Here is a 17,835-nt window from a genome sequence, read left to right on the forward strand (position 1 = left end):
GCATTGGTAGCGCTTATAGAAATAATATATAGTAGTAGCCAGCATGAACAGCATCTTCCACCTGCTACTCATGCCGGTGTCAGCTCCCTTCTGACGTCACGTCCTATGCCCTGTGTATCCTGGGATGCACTGGCAGGGGCCGAAGGCCCTGATTGGCTCAGACTCTTGAAGCCCCACCCAGGGGAGGGGCCTTAGGCACCTGAGCCAATCAGGGTCATGCCCCTCCCAATGCAGCCCCGCTATTTTGAATAGGTGGGCCTACTGGCTGGAGGGAGTGAGCATCCTTCTGGCCATCTTCAATTTCAAGGTACGGGGGGATGCGGGGCTGTGTGGGGGAGGCAGAGGACTCTGGTGGCAGGAGGGAGTGGGCATCCCGACTGCTGTCTTTCAATTTAAAGGTACAGGGGCAGCGGGTTATCGGAGGGTGCAGGGGACTCTTGCAGCAGCTGGAGGAAGTGGGCGACCCTCCTGTCGATCTTCAGTGTATTGAGGGAGGGGGTCCGGGCAACAGTGTGGAAGGGAGGACCTTTCTGCTGCTCTCCCTGCCGATTAATCAGGGGCAGGGAGAGCAGCTTTGACAGGAGGGAGGAGCAATCGCTAGGCACAGTTCCTCCTCCTCTTTACCGGCAATTCTCTGCGCAAATAGTTTGCATATAATTTGCATGCTATTATGCCGAGAATCGCTCGTAAAATAAGTCGCTCTCATTATGGGCACTACATCGATTTGCTGGATTTTACCGGCGAGTTATGAGAATTCAGCCCTAATTTTGGAAGAACTTTAATTTGAGGGGAAGAAACAGCAGAAACTATTTTAAGCTGAAGTGGTTTCTTTGCTTATCGCTACGGTGAGGTGTATTTTCAGTTTTTTTTCCCCATCCAATGATCTTCTTGTGTACATTTGCTTCCTTCAGGATAACATAATGTCACAAATGTACTGGCAAATAAATTATTTTGCTTGAAGGATGGTTTTTATTGCATTAATACGCAGTCGTGTCATCACCCTCCTTCAGGGTTCATGTGTGCCAGCAAAGATATCATTTTGCTATCCGAGATGGTTAGCATCTCCATTTGTGGTCCCTGGTAATAGCTTTTTGAATCTTAAAGTAGTGTTTTTCACCTCATGCACTCCAGAGAGTAATCAAAGGATTTAACGATAAGTGCATCATTAAAAAAATGCCCACGATAAATGAACAGTGATATTTGAGAATCCATTAGCAGATACATGCACAACTCATATTCTGTGAGAGCCGCAATTCTCACCTTACCCCTCTCCTAAAGTCACTTCATTAGCTTCCCATCCGTTTCCAAATACATTTGAAACTCCTCTTACTACAAATGCATTTACTCAGCTTCCTCTCATTATCTGTCTTCACTTCTCCCTCCCCCCCCCCCCCCGCCGAGCTCCGCTCAACTGCTAAGTCCCTCTTATCTATGCCCTTCTCCTCCTCTGCCAACTCCATCCTTTCTGTCTTGCTGCGCCTGGAACAAAATGCCCAAATCCCTACAGCGGGCTCCGCCTCTGCTAGGGTTCAAGTCCAAGTGAAAAGCCCACCTCTTCGAGACTTGATTTCAACTCCTAACTCTTCTCCCCTTGGGTTCTGCATCCCCCAACCCTATATGTCAGACCTCTCCCCTTGCCAGTCTTTCTCACAATCATTTGAGGGCCACTCTGCTTCACTGGGCTTCCTCTTAGTCCACAGTGAAGATCTCGTCTTCTGGAGACCTTTGGTTTCAGGCCCTCTGTGAATGACTCCACTCTAGGACATAAGAACTACCCCGTGACACAGCAGGGATGTCCCACCTACACTAAGGGGTCTTACAGTTCCACTCTGAGCTAACACGCCTCACTCCATCACATGGGGGATTAACAGTAAAATCGGCTTTTAAACTTAAGAACATAAGAATTGCCGTTGATGGGTCAGACCAGTGGTCCATCCTGCCCAGCAGTCCACTCAAGTCCAGTCTCACCAGTTTAGCATGAACTTGCCCAACTTTGTCTTGAATCCCTGGAGGGTGTTTTCCCCTATAACAGCCTCCGGAAGAGCGTTCCAGTTTTCTACCACTCTCTGGGTGAAGAAGAGCTTCCTTACGTTCGTACGGTATCTATCCCCTTTTAACTTTAGAGAGTGCCCTCTCGTTCTCCCTACCTTGGAGAGGGTGAACAACCTGTCCTTATCTACTAAGTCTATTCCCTTCAGTATCTTGAATGTTTCGATCATGTCCCCTCTCGGTCTCCTCTTTTCAATGGAGAAGAGGTCTAGCTTCTCCAATCTCTTACTGTACGGCAACTCCTCCATCCTCTTAACCATTTTAGTTGCTCTTCTCTGGAGTAGTACCGTGTCCTTCTTCATGTACGGTGACCAGTGCTGGACGCAGTACTCCAGGTGAGGGCGCACCATGGCCTGGTACAGCGGCATGATAACCTTCTCTAATCTGTTCGTGATCCCCTTCTTGACCATTCCTAGAGATGGGGGCTATAAATCCATAGTATAAATAAAATAAAAAATGTTGAGGGACTTCTGACTAGGAGAGCTACGTAAAAGGAAGTTGCGTCTAAGAATTACCGCTGCTTTAATAGGAACATCCACAGTAGGACAATAATCTTTCCTTCCCTACCTAGAATCTTCCACGCAGACGTGGAGTAGCCTGTGAAGGTAAATCCTATATAATAAAACCCTAGCCGCGCATACGCACTCTTAACTGCGTGCTTCCATGATCTGTAGGTCTGTGGCCGCAGGAGTGTGCATGTGCGCTTAGGGTTTTTTCCCCCTTCCCTGTAAGACAGTTAGTCTTCGTCGTCGGCGTCTTCGGCCTCCCTCCCCGGCACACCCGAATCCCCGTTCAGCCTCCCATCCGACCCTCCCACTGCGGTTTGACCCTCCCTTCCCGCGGTCTGGCCGGCTCCCTTAGTCCCTTGCCGACACAGCAGAGCAAATCAGGGCAGTATAAGGCTGCGAAGCAGCGTGTTTAGAGTGCTGCGGCTGCTGCTGGAGTCTGCACGTTTGTCGGGACCGCGGGAAGGAAAGGGGGCGGGGGGCGGCAAGGGACTAAGGGAACCGGCCAGACCGTGGGGACGGTGCACGGCAGCCTCAACAGAGCATGTAGGTGGGCGGCGCGTGAAGGAATTTGAGCGGTGGTGGCAGTTTCGCTCAGAGGAACGGCTGGAGGGTATGGTGCCGGTGCTGCAGGTGTCTCATGCAGGTAAAAATTCTCTAAGGAGGGGGAAGGGGAGAGGGAAAGGAGGCTGCTTTGGGGTAGGGGTGTGTTGAGAGGCAGACAGCTTTGCTTGGGGGGGAGACAGAAGGGGGGCCACAGAGAGACAGTCTGGGAGGAACTGGAGGGGGAGAGGGAAAGGAGGCTGCTTTGGGGGGAGGGATGTGTTGGGAGGCAGACAGCTTTGCTTGGGGGAGGGGAGACAGAAGGGGGCCACAGAGACACAGTCTGGGAGGAACTGGAGGGGGAGAGGGAAAGGGGGCTGCTATGGGGTAGTGGTGTGCTGAGAGCCAGACAGCTTTGCTTGGGGGGGGGGAGGAAGGCAGAAGGGGGGCCACAGAGAGACGGTCAGGGAGGAACTGAAGGGGGAGAGGGAAAGGGGGCTGCTTTCTAGCACCCGTTAATGTAACGGGCTTTAACACTAATGTTAAATATATTGAAATTCTGAACTCGGGGTATCTCTCATGGCCTATAAAAGTGAGTTATTTCCGTGTACTGCAGACCACTTGTAACCATGGAGACCAAGGCCATTCTCATCCTTGGCAAACTCTTGTGTTGACCTCATTTTGGAAATGGCCTTGGGTGTAACCTGCAGTGATTTTCATTTCAGGAAGGTTGTATCTGCTCACCGTAGAAAAATAATTTACAGATCACTTACTGGTAGTGTTAATTTCACGTTGTCGAGCGTATGCAAATTGATGAGAAATTAAAATTCTTTCTGTGTGGGTCGGAGGCCTAGGATTTCAATCATGTTTGTTGTATACAGACCGTAGTCAGTTCCCTGTAAAATTAAGGTATGACTGAGTGTCTGTTCAACCCCCTCGAGGCTCTAATATGCAAGCGCTTTGTGCGTCTGGTAGCACTACAGAAATAATAAACAGAAATAGTACTCTGGTAGCATCTCCAACTGCGCTTGAACTGCGGAGTAGAGGCCATGGCCCCTACATGGCAATCAACAGCACTTGCCACTGAGCTACCATATTGATACCTAAGTGATTTAATAAAATATTAGCAGAAATCATGACTCGAAGCAGGTGTAAATGTCTTCTGCATATATTTTAGATTGTAAACAATTTTTATTGACTGAAAACAGGCTTAAACCATAGAAAAACAGTTGTATACAAAAGACATCAAACAGAAAGCAGAATATTACAGTCATATGTCATTTATAGCCACCCACGAACCCCAGAAATCTCTTCCAAACCAGCCCCCCCCCCTTCCGCTTTCACCCTGCAAACATGGAGAGGGATGCGAAGGTATCTCCCGGGCGCATGGGAGGTCAAAGACCCCCCGTAGCACGAAAAGCGCCAAAAATGGACCAGACCTGCCAGTCCCAGGAAAAAAAACAAAAGAACACGCACGGTTCCCCCAGGGTCTGGACTCTGATGACCCCCAGAGCATTCAGCAGGACCAGACACCCCCTCAAAAAAAAAAACAGACCCACACCATCCCCCCCCCAGAGCAGAGAGATGCAAAGAGCCAGAACCGATGAGGGTACACCCAACAGTTAAGGTAGGGTATTGAGTATGAGGCTTCGCCCCCTAGGAGATTCTGCATATATTTTATAACATGGGTATGTGAATTGAGGCCCTGTTTAAACTTCACCCCTGCGATTAATTGACCATTAATGTCAGTCAAAAATTTCTATTGAATTTATATCATGGATCCTCAGTTGGCTACCTTGAGCTTAAAACCTTCTAGGCTCAGTCATATTGCCCAATTCGTCATAGGTCCAGTGATTATATTCTCTTTTTGCCTTTCATTAAATTATATCTTCCCATTATCTTTCATTTAATTGTTCTTTTTCCTCTAAAGTTTTCCTCATATAAGTTTTAGTTTGTAATATATCATAGACACTTATCTTAAGACCATGGTAAGGTCTACCTCTCCCGACATGACCATGTATTGGATCTCTTCTTCAGGGTTGAGGCACCTCACACATACATATCCTAGAACAAAAAAAAAATGTTTTTCTAAATATGAGGATAGCATTTCTTAATACCTATAAAAATCCTAAATGCCCAAGATTATTATTCAAACCAGATACTGTAGAAGTTAAATTTTACCAGAGTTTCAGCATAATTATTCAACGGCCTGCCACCAGCGCTATTCTCTCTGTTCATGTTGGCGTTAAATCGGTCCTGAAAACATCGTACTGATGTGGGGGCGAAATCATTTGGACAGAGCTTACATAATCGACATCCAGTCAATTTCCTCATTCAGTCCCTCTGGACCTTTGAAGAATTGGCCTATATGATGGAGCCTAGAAGGTTTCAAGCTCACGGTAGCCATCTGAGGATCCATGATATAAATTCAATAGAAGTTTTTGACTGATATTAGTGGTCAATTAATTGCATTTGTTTGTCAGTCAGGTGATAACCATTAACTAAAGGATGAACCTCACCCCATGGGCAGACTAGAAGGGCCACTTGGCCTTTATCTGCTGTCATGTTTCTTTTTTTTTTTTTAAACATTTATTTATTAGCAGTGAAGGATACACCACCCAACAGGGCGCAACAGCAAGGTACAGTGAAATAAGAAGTGTCCATGTCTTGCAATGAAACAACAATAATAGAAGCAGAGGCGTACAATCATAGCTCCTTGTGCAGAATCAAAGTACAGGAAATACAAATGGTGGTAGGGAGCATAGAAGAGTTGTCAGACAATTGAAGAAGACAATGTCGCCCCGTGTGTGAGGCAATCCCACACCCGTTTGTTTTTCTTAATGCCAAACACACGCCACACCATCCATACCACTCACACAGAAACACTCAATCCCCCACCGCCCACCCCCCCCCCCCCCCCCCCCCCCCCCGAGAAAACTGGCAGAAAAATAATGGAAGCAATGAGGCGAAAATATGGACAGAACAGATAGAGCGTGTTTTGGTAAAACTAGGCAAGCTACCGCTCCCCTCCACTGTCATGCGGTGGCACCAAGTCCCTCAGTCTCTCCCACAGCCCGACATAGTGTTGTTTGAGCACAGTTTGAGACCGAGCATATAGTCGAAGTTCGAATTGTATCACTTCCCGAAGTCTGCTCCTCCAGTGTGGGAGTGGGGGTGACTCCGCCGACATCCAATAGGTCAAAATCAGTTTTTTCACTACAAGGATGACATTGTAAAAAAATCTACATTGGGGGATGGTAAAACCCTGATCCTGGAGAGAGTTCTGCAGACCCAAGAGGAGGAACCCATAGTGCTGTCATGTTTCTATGTAAGCACTAGCATGAACCATGTGTGCTTTTAGGTGTGATCTAATTTTATAAGATCCCATTTACATTAAGAAATCAGTGAGTTGTACATGTTTTATAAAATTCCCCTCTAAATGTGATTCTAAGGGATATTATAAAATTCTTTGTTCATTCTTTGGTAGCGCAGTGTTTTAGGATAGTGGACTTTTACACTATCTTTTGGTTAGATTCAGTCTGTGATCAGTGGCTTAGCAAGGGGGGAGGCGGGACCATCCCAGATGCCATTTTGGTGGGGGCGCTGGCACCTCTCCACCCCCCCATGCCATGCTCATGCCCTCCCTTCCCTGCTCCCTGTACCTCTTTAAAATCTTCGCCTGCTGCTCGCGTTAGCCTAGCTCCCTCTGAAATCACTTCTGGGTCACGGGGCCAGGAAGTGATGTCAGAGGGAAAGCCAATGCCAATGCGAGCAGCTGGCGAAGGTTAAAGAGGTAAGGGGTGAGAAAGGAGGGCGTAAGTGTGGAGTGGGAGAGTGGGGGGGGGGGCGCCATCTACCCTTGCTATGCCACTGTCGTGATCAAAGTAATTCATTTCCCTATTTGCTCTACATATTCTAAAACTGGTTCCCAACCCTGTCCTAGAGGACCAGCAGCCAGTCAGGTTTTCAGGATGGCCCTCATGAATATGCATGGAACAGATTTGCATGCCTGCCACCTCCATGATATGCAAATCTCTCTTATGCATATTCATTAGGATTATCCCAAAAACCTGACTGGCTGGTGGTCCTCCAGGACAGGGTTGGGAACCCCTGTTCTAGAATATACCTACACAAGTATTTCTTTGTAGATGTTTGTTGGATACTTGTCTTGGAAGGAGCGCGGCCTGTAGGCGTCAACGGGAAGACAACGCACCTCATGCACTCAACCAAAAACTAAGACATGGTCTGGAGAAGAGAAAAATAGCCATCTTGGAAAAGCTGAGCTTGGAGTTGCTTTTCTCATGCTGATGCTCATATGCTGATCCCAGTTCTCGGCAAGAATTGTAAGGCTGCAATAATCTCCAAATCCCAGGGCTTAACCAGCAGATCCCAAGTGCATGGAAGTTTGTCGCTACCCATTTCCATCATTTTAATTGATAATAATTACAACTAAAACCACTGGCTTGTAATCAGGAGTGGACTTATGTTATAAATAGAAGCTTAAAGGAAGCCTCACTGCCTTCATTCAACTTGTGGGATTTGACTGGAGAAAACAGTGGGATTTTGGGCGGAGGTTTGGATTTTGATCTGGTTTAAAATTCCTTTGTGATTGCTGAGTTACCACATGTTATTCCCCCCTCCCCCCCATGATCTCATACCCAAGTCTTGGATTATATTGACAGTTTCTCTTCATTTAATCATATAATGAAAGATGTAAGCATATTTTCTTATATGCCAAACAATGGAGGCTGAGAAACTGGGATAATCCCACACCCTAAATCAGGGGTGGGCAAACTTTTTGATTCCATGGGCCACAATGGGTTCTTAAATTTGACAAGAGCATCTTTCTATCCCTCCATCCCCCTTGGCCAGCTTCAATCTTTCCCTCCCTCCCTCCCATCCCTTGTGCAGCAGAACCCTTGAGCACCTGCCCCCGCCGCGCAGCTGAACCCCAGCTGATCCTCCATCCTTCCCTCCCATCCAAACCCCGCCGACCATGAGCCCCACATACCTCCCTTCAGAGCAGGAGAAATTTTGTATTTTTTTTCTGTCTAATATATAAGAACATAAGAATTGCCGCTGCTGGGTCAGACCAGTGGTCCATCATGGATTATTCCACCCCACCCCACATCTCCCCCTCCTTCAGCTCAGGGGACAATTCCACCCTCCCTTACCACATCACTCTGTCCTCCTGCACCCCATCAGTTCCGCTTTTGCTCTCCCCAGGATTATTCCACCCCACCCCACCCGACCCCATATCCCCCCTCCCTCACCACAGGGGACTATTCCATCCTCCCTCACCACATCACTCTTTCCTCCTGCACCCCATCAGCACCCCATATATGAATTAGCACTTTAGAATAATTTTGTATTTTGTTTTATTTACTATCAAGTTTTATTTAAAATTTGATATACCGCTTAAAAAAATTGTCTAAGCGGTTCACAGAATTATAATTATTAAAATCAAGGGGAAAACATTGACTAAATTGACAAACTGGAGACGAAAGGATTAAGGGTAAAATACAAATTATTAAAAGAAAGGAGACCATGAGGTAGGGGGATGCTTTTCCTTGGACTTGCGCTCTAATTATTATTAACCATAGGCGTCTTTAAATAGGAAAGTTTTTTAATTGGATTTAAATAAATCTAACGGGATCTCTTCCTGAAAATGCGAAAGCAGGGGAGTTCCAGGCTGTAGGTGCTATAACTGAGAAGATTTGTTTCCTGGTAGTGTCATAAAAAAATGTGGCGCGGGGAGGGGGTCACGAACCCCTTCTTTCATCAAGCTGCGCGAGACGTTTTTGGCGCAGGCCGGCAAGGTACGTGCTCTGACTCTAATAGGAATTCCATGAGTATTGGGAGCATTTTACCGTGCAGGCTCACGCTAGAAACCTCTAGCATAGCTTGGTAAAAACATACATAGAAACATAGAAATAGACGGCAGATAAGGGCCACGGCCCATCAAGTCTGCCCACCCCAAAGACCCTCCCCTACCTTTCTCTGTGAATAGATCCCACGTGTCTATCCCATTTGGCCTTAAAATCAGGCACGCTGCTGGCCTCAATCACCTGAAGTGGAAGACTATTCCAGCGATCAACCACCCTTTCAGTGAAAAAGAATTTCCTGGTGTCCCCGTGCAGTTTCCCGCCCCTGATTTTCCACAGATGCCCCCTTGTTGCCGCGGGACCCTTGAAAAAGAAGATATCTTCTTCCACCTCGATGCGGCCCGTGAGATACTTGAATGTCTCTATCATGTCACCCCTCTCTCTGCGTGACATGATCGAGACATTCAAGTATCTCACAGGCCGCATCGAGGTATTTTTAAAGATTTAATTGTAAACCGCTTAAATATTTTGATGGGCAGTCTATAAAATTTTTTAATAAGTTTGGTAAATCGGAAGCAAGAAGTGGCGAATGCAAAATGTTAAATTGTTCTTTTTATCTTTCGTTGTCAAAATGAAGCCAGGTTCACGGTATTGTCACTCCGTTTTCTTGTATATCAAGGTAGAATAAAGAATTGAACAAGATTTTCTCTCTTTTTCTCCTTCTCTCCTTTCTATGCACCCCCCTCGAATCGCAGGTGATTCCAAACTGGAAGGAGCAGGAGTGGAACAACGATAAGCCAGAGGATTATGCAGGGATCTTCCATTTCCATTTCTGGCTCTTTGGGGAGTGGTTCGATGTCGCAATTGACGATCGCCTCCCAACGATCCATAACGAGCTCATCTACTGTCACTCCAACGCCAAAAATGAATTCTGGTGTGCGCTGATGGAAAAGGCCTATGCCAAGTAAGTGGTTTGGTATAAACCCCCCAGAAAGGAAGTATTCTATAGTTCAGTGGTCTAAAACCCGCGGCCCGGGGGGGCCACATGCGTCTCGCCAAGTACTATTTTGAGGCCCTTGGTAAGTTTATCATCACAAAAGTAAAATAAAAGAGTTTCTTGATCATATGTCTCTTCAGCTATAAATTACAATATTATTATTAAGACTTAGCCAAAAGGAAAGATTTATAAACTATAAAGAGTTTTACCTCATGCAAAATTGTCATTTCCTTAATAAGACATTAACTATTTTTTTCTGAGGCCCTCCAAGTACCTACAAATCCCAAATGTGGCCCTGCAAAGGGTTTGAGTTTGAGACCACTGCTATAGTATATAGTTATATTTGATATACCACCATTTTTAAGGGGAAAAAAAGTCAAATCAAAGCGAGGTACAATAAATAAAAACAGTGGACAATATTTAAAATAAAAACATAACAAGGGAAATGTACACAAACAAATTAACCAAACTAGAGACAAGAGGACAAAAAGGGCAGGAAAGGTTTATGATATCTTAAGGGATAAACAGGCAGAGGGAAGGCCATGAAGCAGCCCGTTCAGAGCGCTGCCACTGCTGCTGTTTTTGGAGGCCTCGAAGTGGAGGTATGTCAGTCTCACAGTGGGAGGGTCGGTGAGGTTCTGCTGCACAAGGGGATGGGAGGGAGGGATAGAAAGATGCTGCACATGGTGATGGGTGAGAAGGGAGGAAAGATGCTGCACATGGGGGGAGGAGAAAGGACAGAGGAAGAATTGGGGAGGAAGGGAGAAAGACATGATTGTTGTAAATGATAAAAAAAAAATGACATCCCCGATAATAAGCCCTAATGCATTTTTTTTGAGCTAAAATCAATATAAAGACCCTGTTTTATTTTCGGGGAAACGCAGTATTTACATTATGCCAAAGAGAGCTTACTCGATGCCGCAGATTTCAAGCAAATAAGTCTCCAAAGCCTGGATACTGTATAGTCAAATATATTTTATTGAGCAAACAAAAATGGAACAGTACAAGCAACAAAGTACAAAATCAGCTCAACAGGTTTTGCAATAACCCCGAAAGAACCCCCCCCCTTTCCCAACCCAAACCCCCTACCCCACCTCCCCACCCCCGGGTCCTCCTTCCAAAACACAATAATCAAAGACAAAAAGATAATTAATACATGAAACAAAGGAAAAGGAAAATACAAAAGAAAATCAGCAGTTGAGTATCCGGCTACGAGCCAGAGGGGTCAAGGTAGTCCAAAAAGGTTCCCAAGTACTCTGAAAAAAGCGGCCTTGGCGAGAAGACAAATCTTTCACATCCCTCCTCTCCCACATCAGGAGAGAAATCATGCGACATCTCCACAGAGAATAGTCCGGAGCTTCAGCCTCAAGCCATTTCAACAAAATGCATTTCAGAGCAATCAGGACAGTCCACTTGAGGAAAGTTGCAACTCCTTTAGAACGGGGGAAATAATGAGGAACAGTCCCAAACAAAAGCAGAGGTGAGCTGCGAATGGTGATGTGCCAAAGCTGCTCAACAAAAGTAAAGATAGCAGTCCAGAAAAGCTGAACCTTAGGGCAGGTCCAAAACATGTGTCCCAATCCCGCTTCCGGAGCCTGACAACGTAAGCAGGCAGCGTTAAGACGGAAATGGGACAAATAAGCCCTGTGAGGAGAAATGTATAAACGGCCTGGATACTGTACAAGATGCCCATCCCAGGCGCTTTATACAGAATCAGGCCTACACCAACCCAAACTAAACCCAATTCTGTAACCGATGTCCATATTGCAGATGCCGGTTACAGAGTCGGGTTACTTTAGACATGGTCGCTATACTTAATTGCAGCAAGGGATCTCCTTGCCACGATTAGTATAGCAGCCGCGGCTATGGCCGCCAGGCTCCCCTCCCCCCTCCTGACGATCGCGGCAGGAGGGTGCCAAATCCCTCCTGCGAATAGAATCCCACAATCGCCAGCAAGAAGAGGTGCTCAACCCTTCCTGCCGGTAGGCTCCGCCCCCCCAAAGATCGCCAGCAGGAGGGTATCCAACCCCTCCTGCTGGACCCCCCAATGACCCCCCCCAACAAAGCGCCACAACCCCCCCCCTCCATGGACCCCCCCCAACAAAACCTTTCACCCCGGAATCCCCCCCCCTCGAGCTTACCCGCAAGTTGGCTGGACGGGTTCTCGCACCGTCCGGCCAGCAGGCCGCCTCCATGCAAATGAGGCAGGCCCACCCTTCCCCTGCCCAACCCACAGGATTCTAGGGCCTAATTGGCCCAGGCACCTAAGGCCAATTAGGGAGGGGAGGCCCAGGCACCTAAGGCCAATTAGGCGGGCTTGTGGGCCTCCCTAGATGCCTAAGATGTAACATGTATACGCAACTTATCCAGGTGCAGCTAGAAGATCTTTTTAATCAAGCCTGTGGTATCCAAAATGATGGGAAATATTTCTGTATCTTTTTGCCACATTTTCTTGATTATGGGCTGCATTTCTAGGTACGTGATGAATTGCGCGGTGTCTCCACGCAATTCATCAAGTAATCGCTTGGGCCTGATACTTCTGTAAACAATGCAGTTCTGGTGGGGGGGTTTTTCCTATTCTACCTGGGTTTCTAGTGTCAAGCTTTTTATTAGCCTGGCTAGAGATGTTCCAGGAGATCATAACCTCTTCACTTTCCACAATTCTCTTACGGCCGCTTTTACAAAGCCGCTCTAGCAGCTGCCCTGTGCTAACGGCCCCGAAGCCCATAGAGATTTAAAGGGCTTCGGGGCTGTTGCCGTGTGGCTTTGTAAAAGAAGCAGTTAGGGTCTGATCCCCATGTTTTTCTCCTACATCGATGTAATGCTTACAGAGTTTCCAGTAAATGAAATACGCCCACCTTGTGCCATGTGGATTATTAAGAGCTTTTGTTTTTAAGTTCTTGCAGGCATTATTGGCACACAAAATATGCAAAAAAAAAAAACAACCAAAAACACCCCACACAACTTAAAATGAAAAAGCCTTATAAAGAAACACACTCTCCCTTTTTTTTTTTTTTTTTTACAAAACCATAGTGTGCGTCAGAACTGTTACCGCCATGGCCGGTGGTAAAAACCTCACTACGGTTTTATAAAAAGGAGGGGGGGGGGGGTAATTTAGCAATTATTGTGTCTTTGTAAAAATATTCCACTATAGGGCATTTACAAATATAGCACGCAGAAGGTATATACTCAGTTTGAAAAATGCATAGAATGTGGTATATCTCCTTTGGTGGTATATCTCCTTCTTCAAAAAAAGCGTGGGATGAACACAATTTTCTAATTAGAAAGTGAATGGTATAAAACAAACTAAGTCCCTGTTTTACTTAGGTGCGCTAACCGATTGGCGTGTGCTAATCGATTTAGCACGCATTAAAAGCTAACACGTGCATGTTAGTCTTATGAGCGCATCAGCGTTTAGCACACCTTAGTAAAACGGGACAAGGCTGGTACTGGGCAATCCTGCACGGTCTATGTCCCGTATATGCTGATTTGGTTTAGGACAGTGGTCTCAAACTCAAACCCTTTGCGGGGCCACATTTTGGATTTGTAGGTACTTGGAAGGCCTCAGAAATAAATAGTTAATATCTTATTATAGAAATGACAATTTTGCATGAGGTAAAACTCTTTATAAAACTTTCCTTTAACAGTTAAAAGGAAAGATATATAAACTATAAAGAGTTTTACCTCATGCAAAATTGTCATTTCTTTAATAAGACATTAACTATTTTTTCTGCAGTCCTTACATTTAAAGTTTAATATCTTTTCTTTCTCAAAACTGACACATTTCAATCACTATATTGAAAATAAAATCATTTTCCCTACCTTTTGTCTGGTGACTTTATTTTTCTGTGCTTTCAACTATGTTTCCAGGGCCTTCTTGTCCTTTGACTGTTTTTCTCTCCATCTTCACTTTCTGCCTTGCAGCCATCTTTGGCATTAACTTAATATTCAATTTTTCTGCTTTCTTTTCAAAATCTACGTTTACATGTCTTACCTTCCCTTCCTATCTCTCTTTTCTTCCATCCTATTTCCATGGTCTGGCATCTCTTTCCTTCCTTTCTCTCCCTCCCTCCTTCCCTCCTTTCCCCTGGTCTGGCATCTGTCTCCTTCCCTTCCCCCATGCCCTGGCATCTCTCCCTCCCCCTCCATGGTCTGATATCTCCTTTCCTTCCCTCCCTCCCATGAACTTGGCTTCTTCTCTTGTTCCTCTCCTCTCTCTTCTTCTCTTGTTCCTCTCCTCTCTCTTCTCCTTCCTTCCCTCTCTTTCCCCAATTGGGTGCAGCAGCAACAGAAGCAGCATTTCCCTTCCCCCTTTCCTGTGCAGGAGAGGCATTTCTCTTCCCCTTTCCCTCCCTCTCCCTTTCCCTGTACAGCAGCAGCAGCATTTCCCTAGGGTCCCCCTTTCCTATGTAGCAGAAGCATTTCTCTTTCCCCTCCCCTTCTGTTCTCTTCCTTGTGGAGCAGCAGCGTGCCTGGTCGGCTCGTTCCATTCAAAGCCACGGGTGGCGGCTCCTTGCGAGATCCGCGCCTGCGTCTGAAGCCTCTCTGATGTTGTGATGTCAGAGAGGCTTCCGATGCAGGAGTGGATAGCGCGAGGAGCCGCCAACCCGCGGCTTTGAACGGATCGAGCCAGCCAGACACGCTGCTGCTCCAAAAGGAAGGGAAAGGGGAAGAGAAATGCTGTTGATCGCGTCCAGACCGCGGGCCGCAAATAACACCTGGAGAGCCACATGCGGCCCGTGGGCCGCGTGTTTGAGACCGCTGGTTTAGGATGAGCTGGGCGGGGAGGGCATTGATAGAAGCTCTCGTGACAGGACGGTTAGAATAGGCTGCAGTTGACTTCAATGGCAAATGCAGCTGTGACAGTACCGGGCGGACGTCTGTGGTCTATTGCCCAGAAATATTAAAGAAAAGACAATTTGAATCATGAATACACTGAATATACTGTATAATGGATGCTACATTTTCCTTGGAAGGGGTTTTTTTTTTCTGTGACGCAAATATCTAGATCAGGGGCGTCCAACCTGCGGCCCCGTGAAGTATTTTGTGCGGCCCCGGTCGAGGGTGATGCAGTGTTTTCTTCTGCTGCCCCCGGGTGTTTACCGGGTGCTGCAGCATTTGCGTGTTTGTGCAGCCCCAGAAACATTTTTTTTCGGCCAGTGCGGCCCAGGGAAGCCAAAAGGTTGGACACCCCTGATCTAGATGAGAGGTCTGCACGGGAACGGGGATTGCGGGAATCCCGCGGGTCCCGCGGGACTCCCCCCCCCTAACCCATGGGATTCCCACGGGGACCCCCTCTGGCCCACAGGGGTCACACGGGGATGGAAGGCTTTGGAAGCAGGGTTTGTCCATATAATATAATGGACATGTCAGCCTTAGTAAAAGAGGGGGTTTATAAGTTAATTACCTGAACAGAAAACAAAAAAAGGGTTCCACCAAAGAGATTCCACAAGGAAAACAGCAGCGCAAACACAAAAGTAACTGGAATTGACGATCCTGTCAGAAGTAATTGCTGCTTTTTATGGGGACGGGCGGGGATAGAGGTAATTCCTTGCAGGGATGGGTGGGGACGGAGAGGATCTTGACGGGGACGGAGAGGATCCTGACGGGGACGGAGAGGATCCTGGCAGGGATGGGTGGGATTTCTGTCCTCGTGCAACTCTCTAATCTAGATGTTATGAGAGTGTGGAAAGTCTTCCCCAAATGTGTGCCGTTCTGTCACGAAAGTGGAGGAGTCTGGGACTGGTTTTCCTAAGTGTTAAACTAAGTTTTCTCATTAATAAAATGCTGAATTATGTTTAGCCTGCAGACCTAACTTATCTCATGTTGTAGCCTGCCTGCACTGGGTGTTTTAGCTTGGACATTCAAACTTCTTATGGCTATCTCAGCATAAACAACATGTAACAGAAAGACTGCAGGACTTAGATAAGTGACCTGCTAGTGACCTGCTAAGTGTGAGCTTAGGACCAATGATTGTTAAGAAAAGTAACACGTGAAAAGTTTTTTCTAGAATTCAGTTGTATAGCCAGAAGAATGTATAAATATTTCTGTAACTTCCTGGTTTCTGGACTTCTGAAGCCAGCTTGGGGCTCAGGGGTCCGCATATGCTGAATAAAACATCTGTGCTTTCTTCAAGTCTCTAAGTTTTGTGGCTGCCCAAAGTGATCTTTCAAAAGTATTTATCCTTCTGGAGTTCAGATGGAGCAAAATATTATTGTTCAAATCTGGTGCCAAACTGTTGAGTTTTTTTCTGGTACACATTCTGGAAATGAATGAATGTAAGTATGACTCCAGTGCAAAGCTGTATATTTTGGTTCATTCATATTTTTATATATTTTCCACAACATTGTTTTATTGGAGAGGGGATGCCTTCCTTGTTTTTTGCAATCCTAATTTATAAATCTTTTTAATGTAAAAAGAAAAACGACCCCCCCTCCTCGCAAATCTCACCTTTTTAAAGATGCTTTTAACATTTAAATTTTAGATTCGTTTAATATGTTCAGATTTTTAACTACCTCGTTCCCTTATGTTCTTTTCCTTTTTTGTTTTTTTCTTTAAAAAGTTGTAACTTTTCCCCCCTTTCCTCACCACTCGTGTTTGTCTCGTCTTCCAAAAATTATGTCATTTGGTCTGTCTATTTGTAATTTACCTTTCTTTTTATAATTTTGTACGTCGCTTAGCAAACCGATTGAGCGATTCATCAAATACTAATAAACTTGAACTTGAAATATTAAACAAATATGAGTGATGTCAATGGACCTTGCTGGGTTTCAGAGTCCTAATTAAGGATGTGTTTTATTGAGTTAAATTCATCCTCTCCTCTGCCCCCCCCCCAGTAAAAAACGTGAAATCTCTTGTTCTTGCTTTGTTCTCAGGGTGGCGGGTTGTTATGAAGCCCTAGATGGGGGCAACACAGCCGATGCACTGGTGGACTTTACCGGCGGCGTCTCCGAACCCATCGAGCTGAGCGAGGGCAACTACCTGGCGGATGAAAAGAAGAGGAACGATTTCTTTGAGAGGCTCTTGAAAGTTCACAACAGGGGAGGCCTCATAAGCTGTTCCATCAGAGTAAGACGGTTCTTCTGTAGTGCAGAAACTTGAGGGGGGGGGGGTGTCTGGTCCTGGGACTTCTGGTTTCTTGTTTGGGGCTTAATTCCCTTCCTCTAACTCCGAGAAAACAGTACATTCTTTATAAGGGAACGTGAAAAGTGTTACTGCTGTTCTCGATATGGCCAACATAAGGCCTGTCTAGAGACTGACTTGTTTAGGGGGCGGGGTTATGGCTCAATGCAGAAAAAAAACCCTAATAAAATTAAACAAATCAAAACCCAATCCCAGGGTGAAAACTCCATAAAGAAACAAACCTTTGTCTTTGTCTAATAGATGCTGGCATTGTCATCTAGAAGCAGGAACTTTAGATCATTTATTGTTTCATTGCCTATATATTATGAATTTTTGGAAATCAATTTGGGACCAAATTAATAATTTATTAGATAACCCAGTGGCATTATCCTATGATACTGTGATATTTGGTATGGAAATGAGAGCAAAAAGTCAAATTTCTGCTAACAACAATAAATTATTACTAACAATGACTGGTGTTGCCATTCAGCAAATTACATATAATTGGAAGGATTGGAGGAGATTAAACTATAACTTTTGGTGGAATTCTTTATGCCATATCTATAAAATGGAAAGATTTATTGCTTTACAAAGGGGATACTTTAAGAAATTTCAGGATGTGTGGAAACCATTAACAAAATATTGTCAGGATTAAGTAAAATTATTTCCCTTTTATTTATCAGTTCAGGATGTAGGGAGGGGGGTATTTTATTATTACATATATTATATAATAGTGGAATATATGGTTGGGAGGGATGGGAAAGGGGAAGGGATAAAAATTTATATAATGTAC

At 45.6% G+C, this 17,835-nt stretch overlaps 1 protein-coding gene across 1 annotated transcript in view; it reads left to right on the forward strand.

The window, feature by feature from the left end:
* The window catches only part of CAPN5 (calpain 5), a 190,939-nt gene that overhangs the window by 136,222 nt on the left and 36,882 nt on the right, over window positions 1-17,835 (forward strand). The window contains exons 4-5 of the mRNA XM_033950615.1: window positions 9,679-9,887; window positions 16,796-16,988. Of these exons, the coding sequence (XP_033806506.1) occupies window positions 9,679-9,887; window positions 16,796-16,988 (402 nt within the window). The remainder of the gene's footprint in view (window positions 1-9,678; window positions 9,888-16,795; window positions 16,989-17,835) is intronic.

Source organism: Geotrypetes seraphini, chromosome 6 (assembly GCF_902459505.1).
Source record: "Geotrypetes seraphini chromosome 6, aGeoSer1.1, whole genome shotgun sequence".
In the NCBI taxonomy this organism is placed as follows: Eukaryota; Metazoa; Chordata; class Amphibia; order Gymnophiona; family Dermophiidae; genus Geotrypetes; species Geotrypetes seraphini.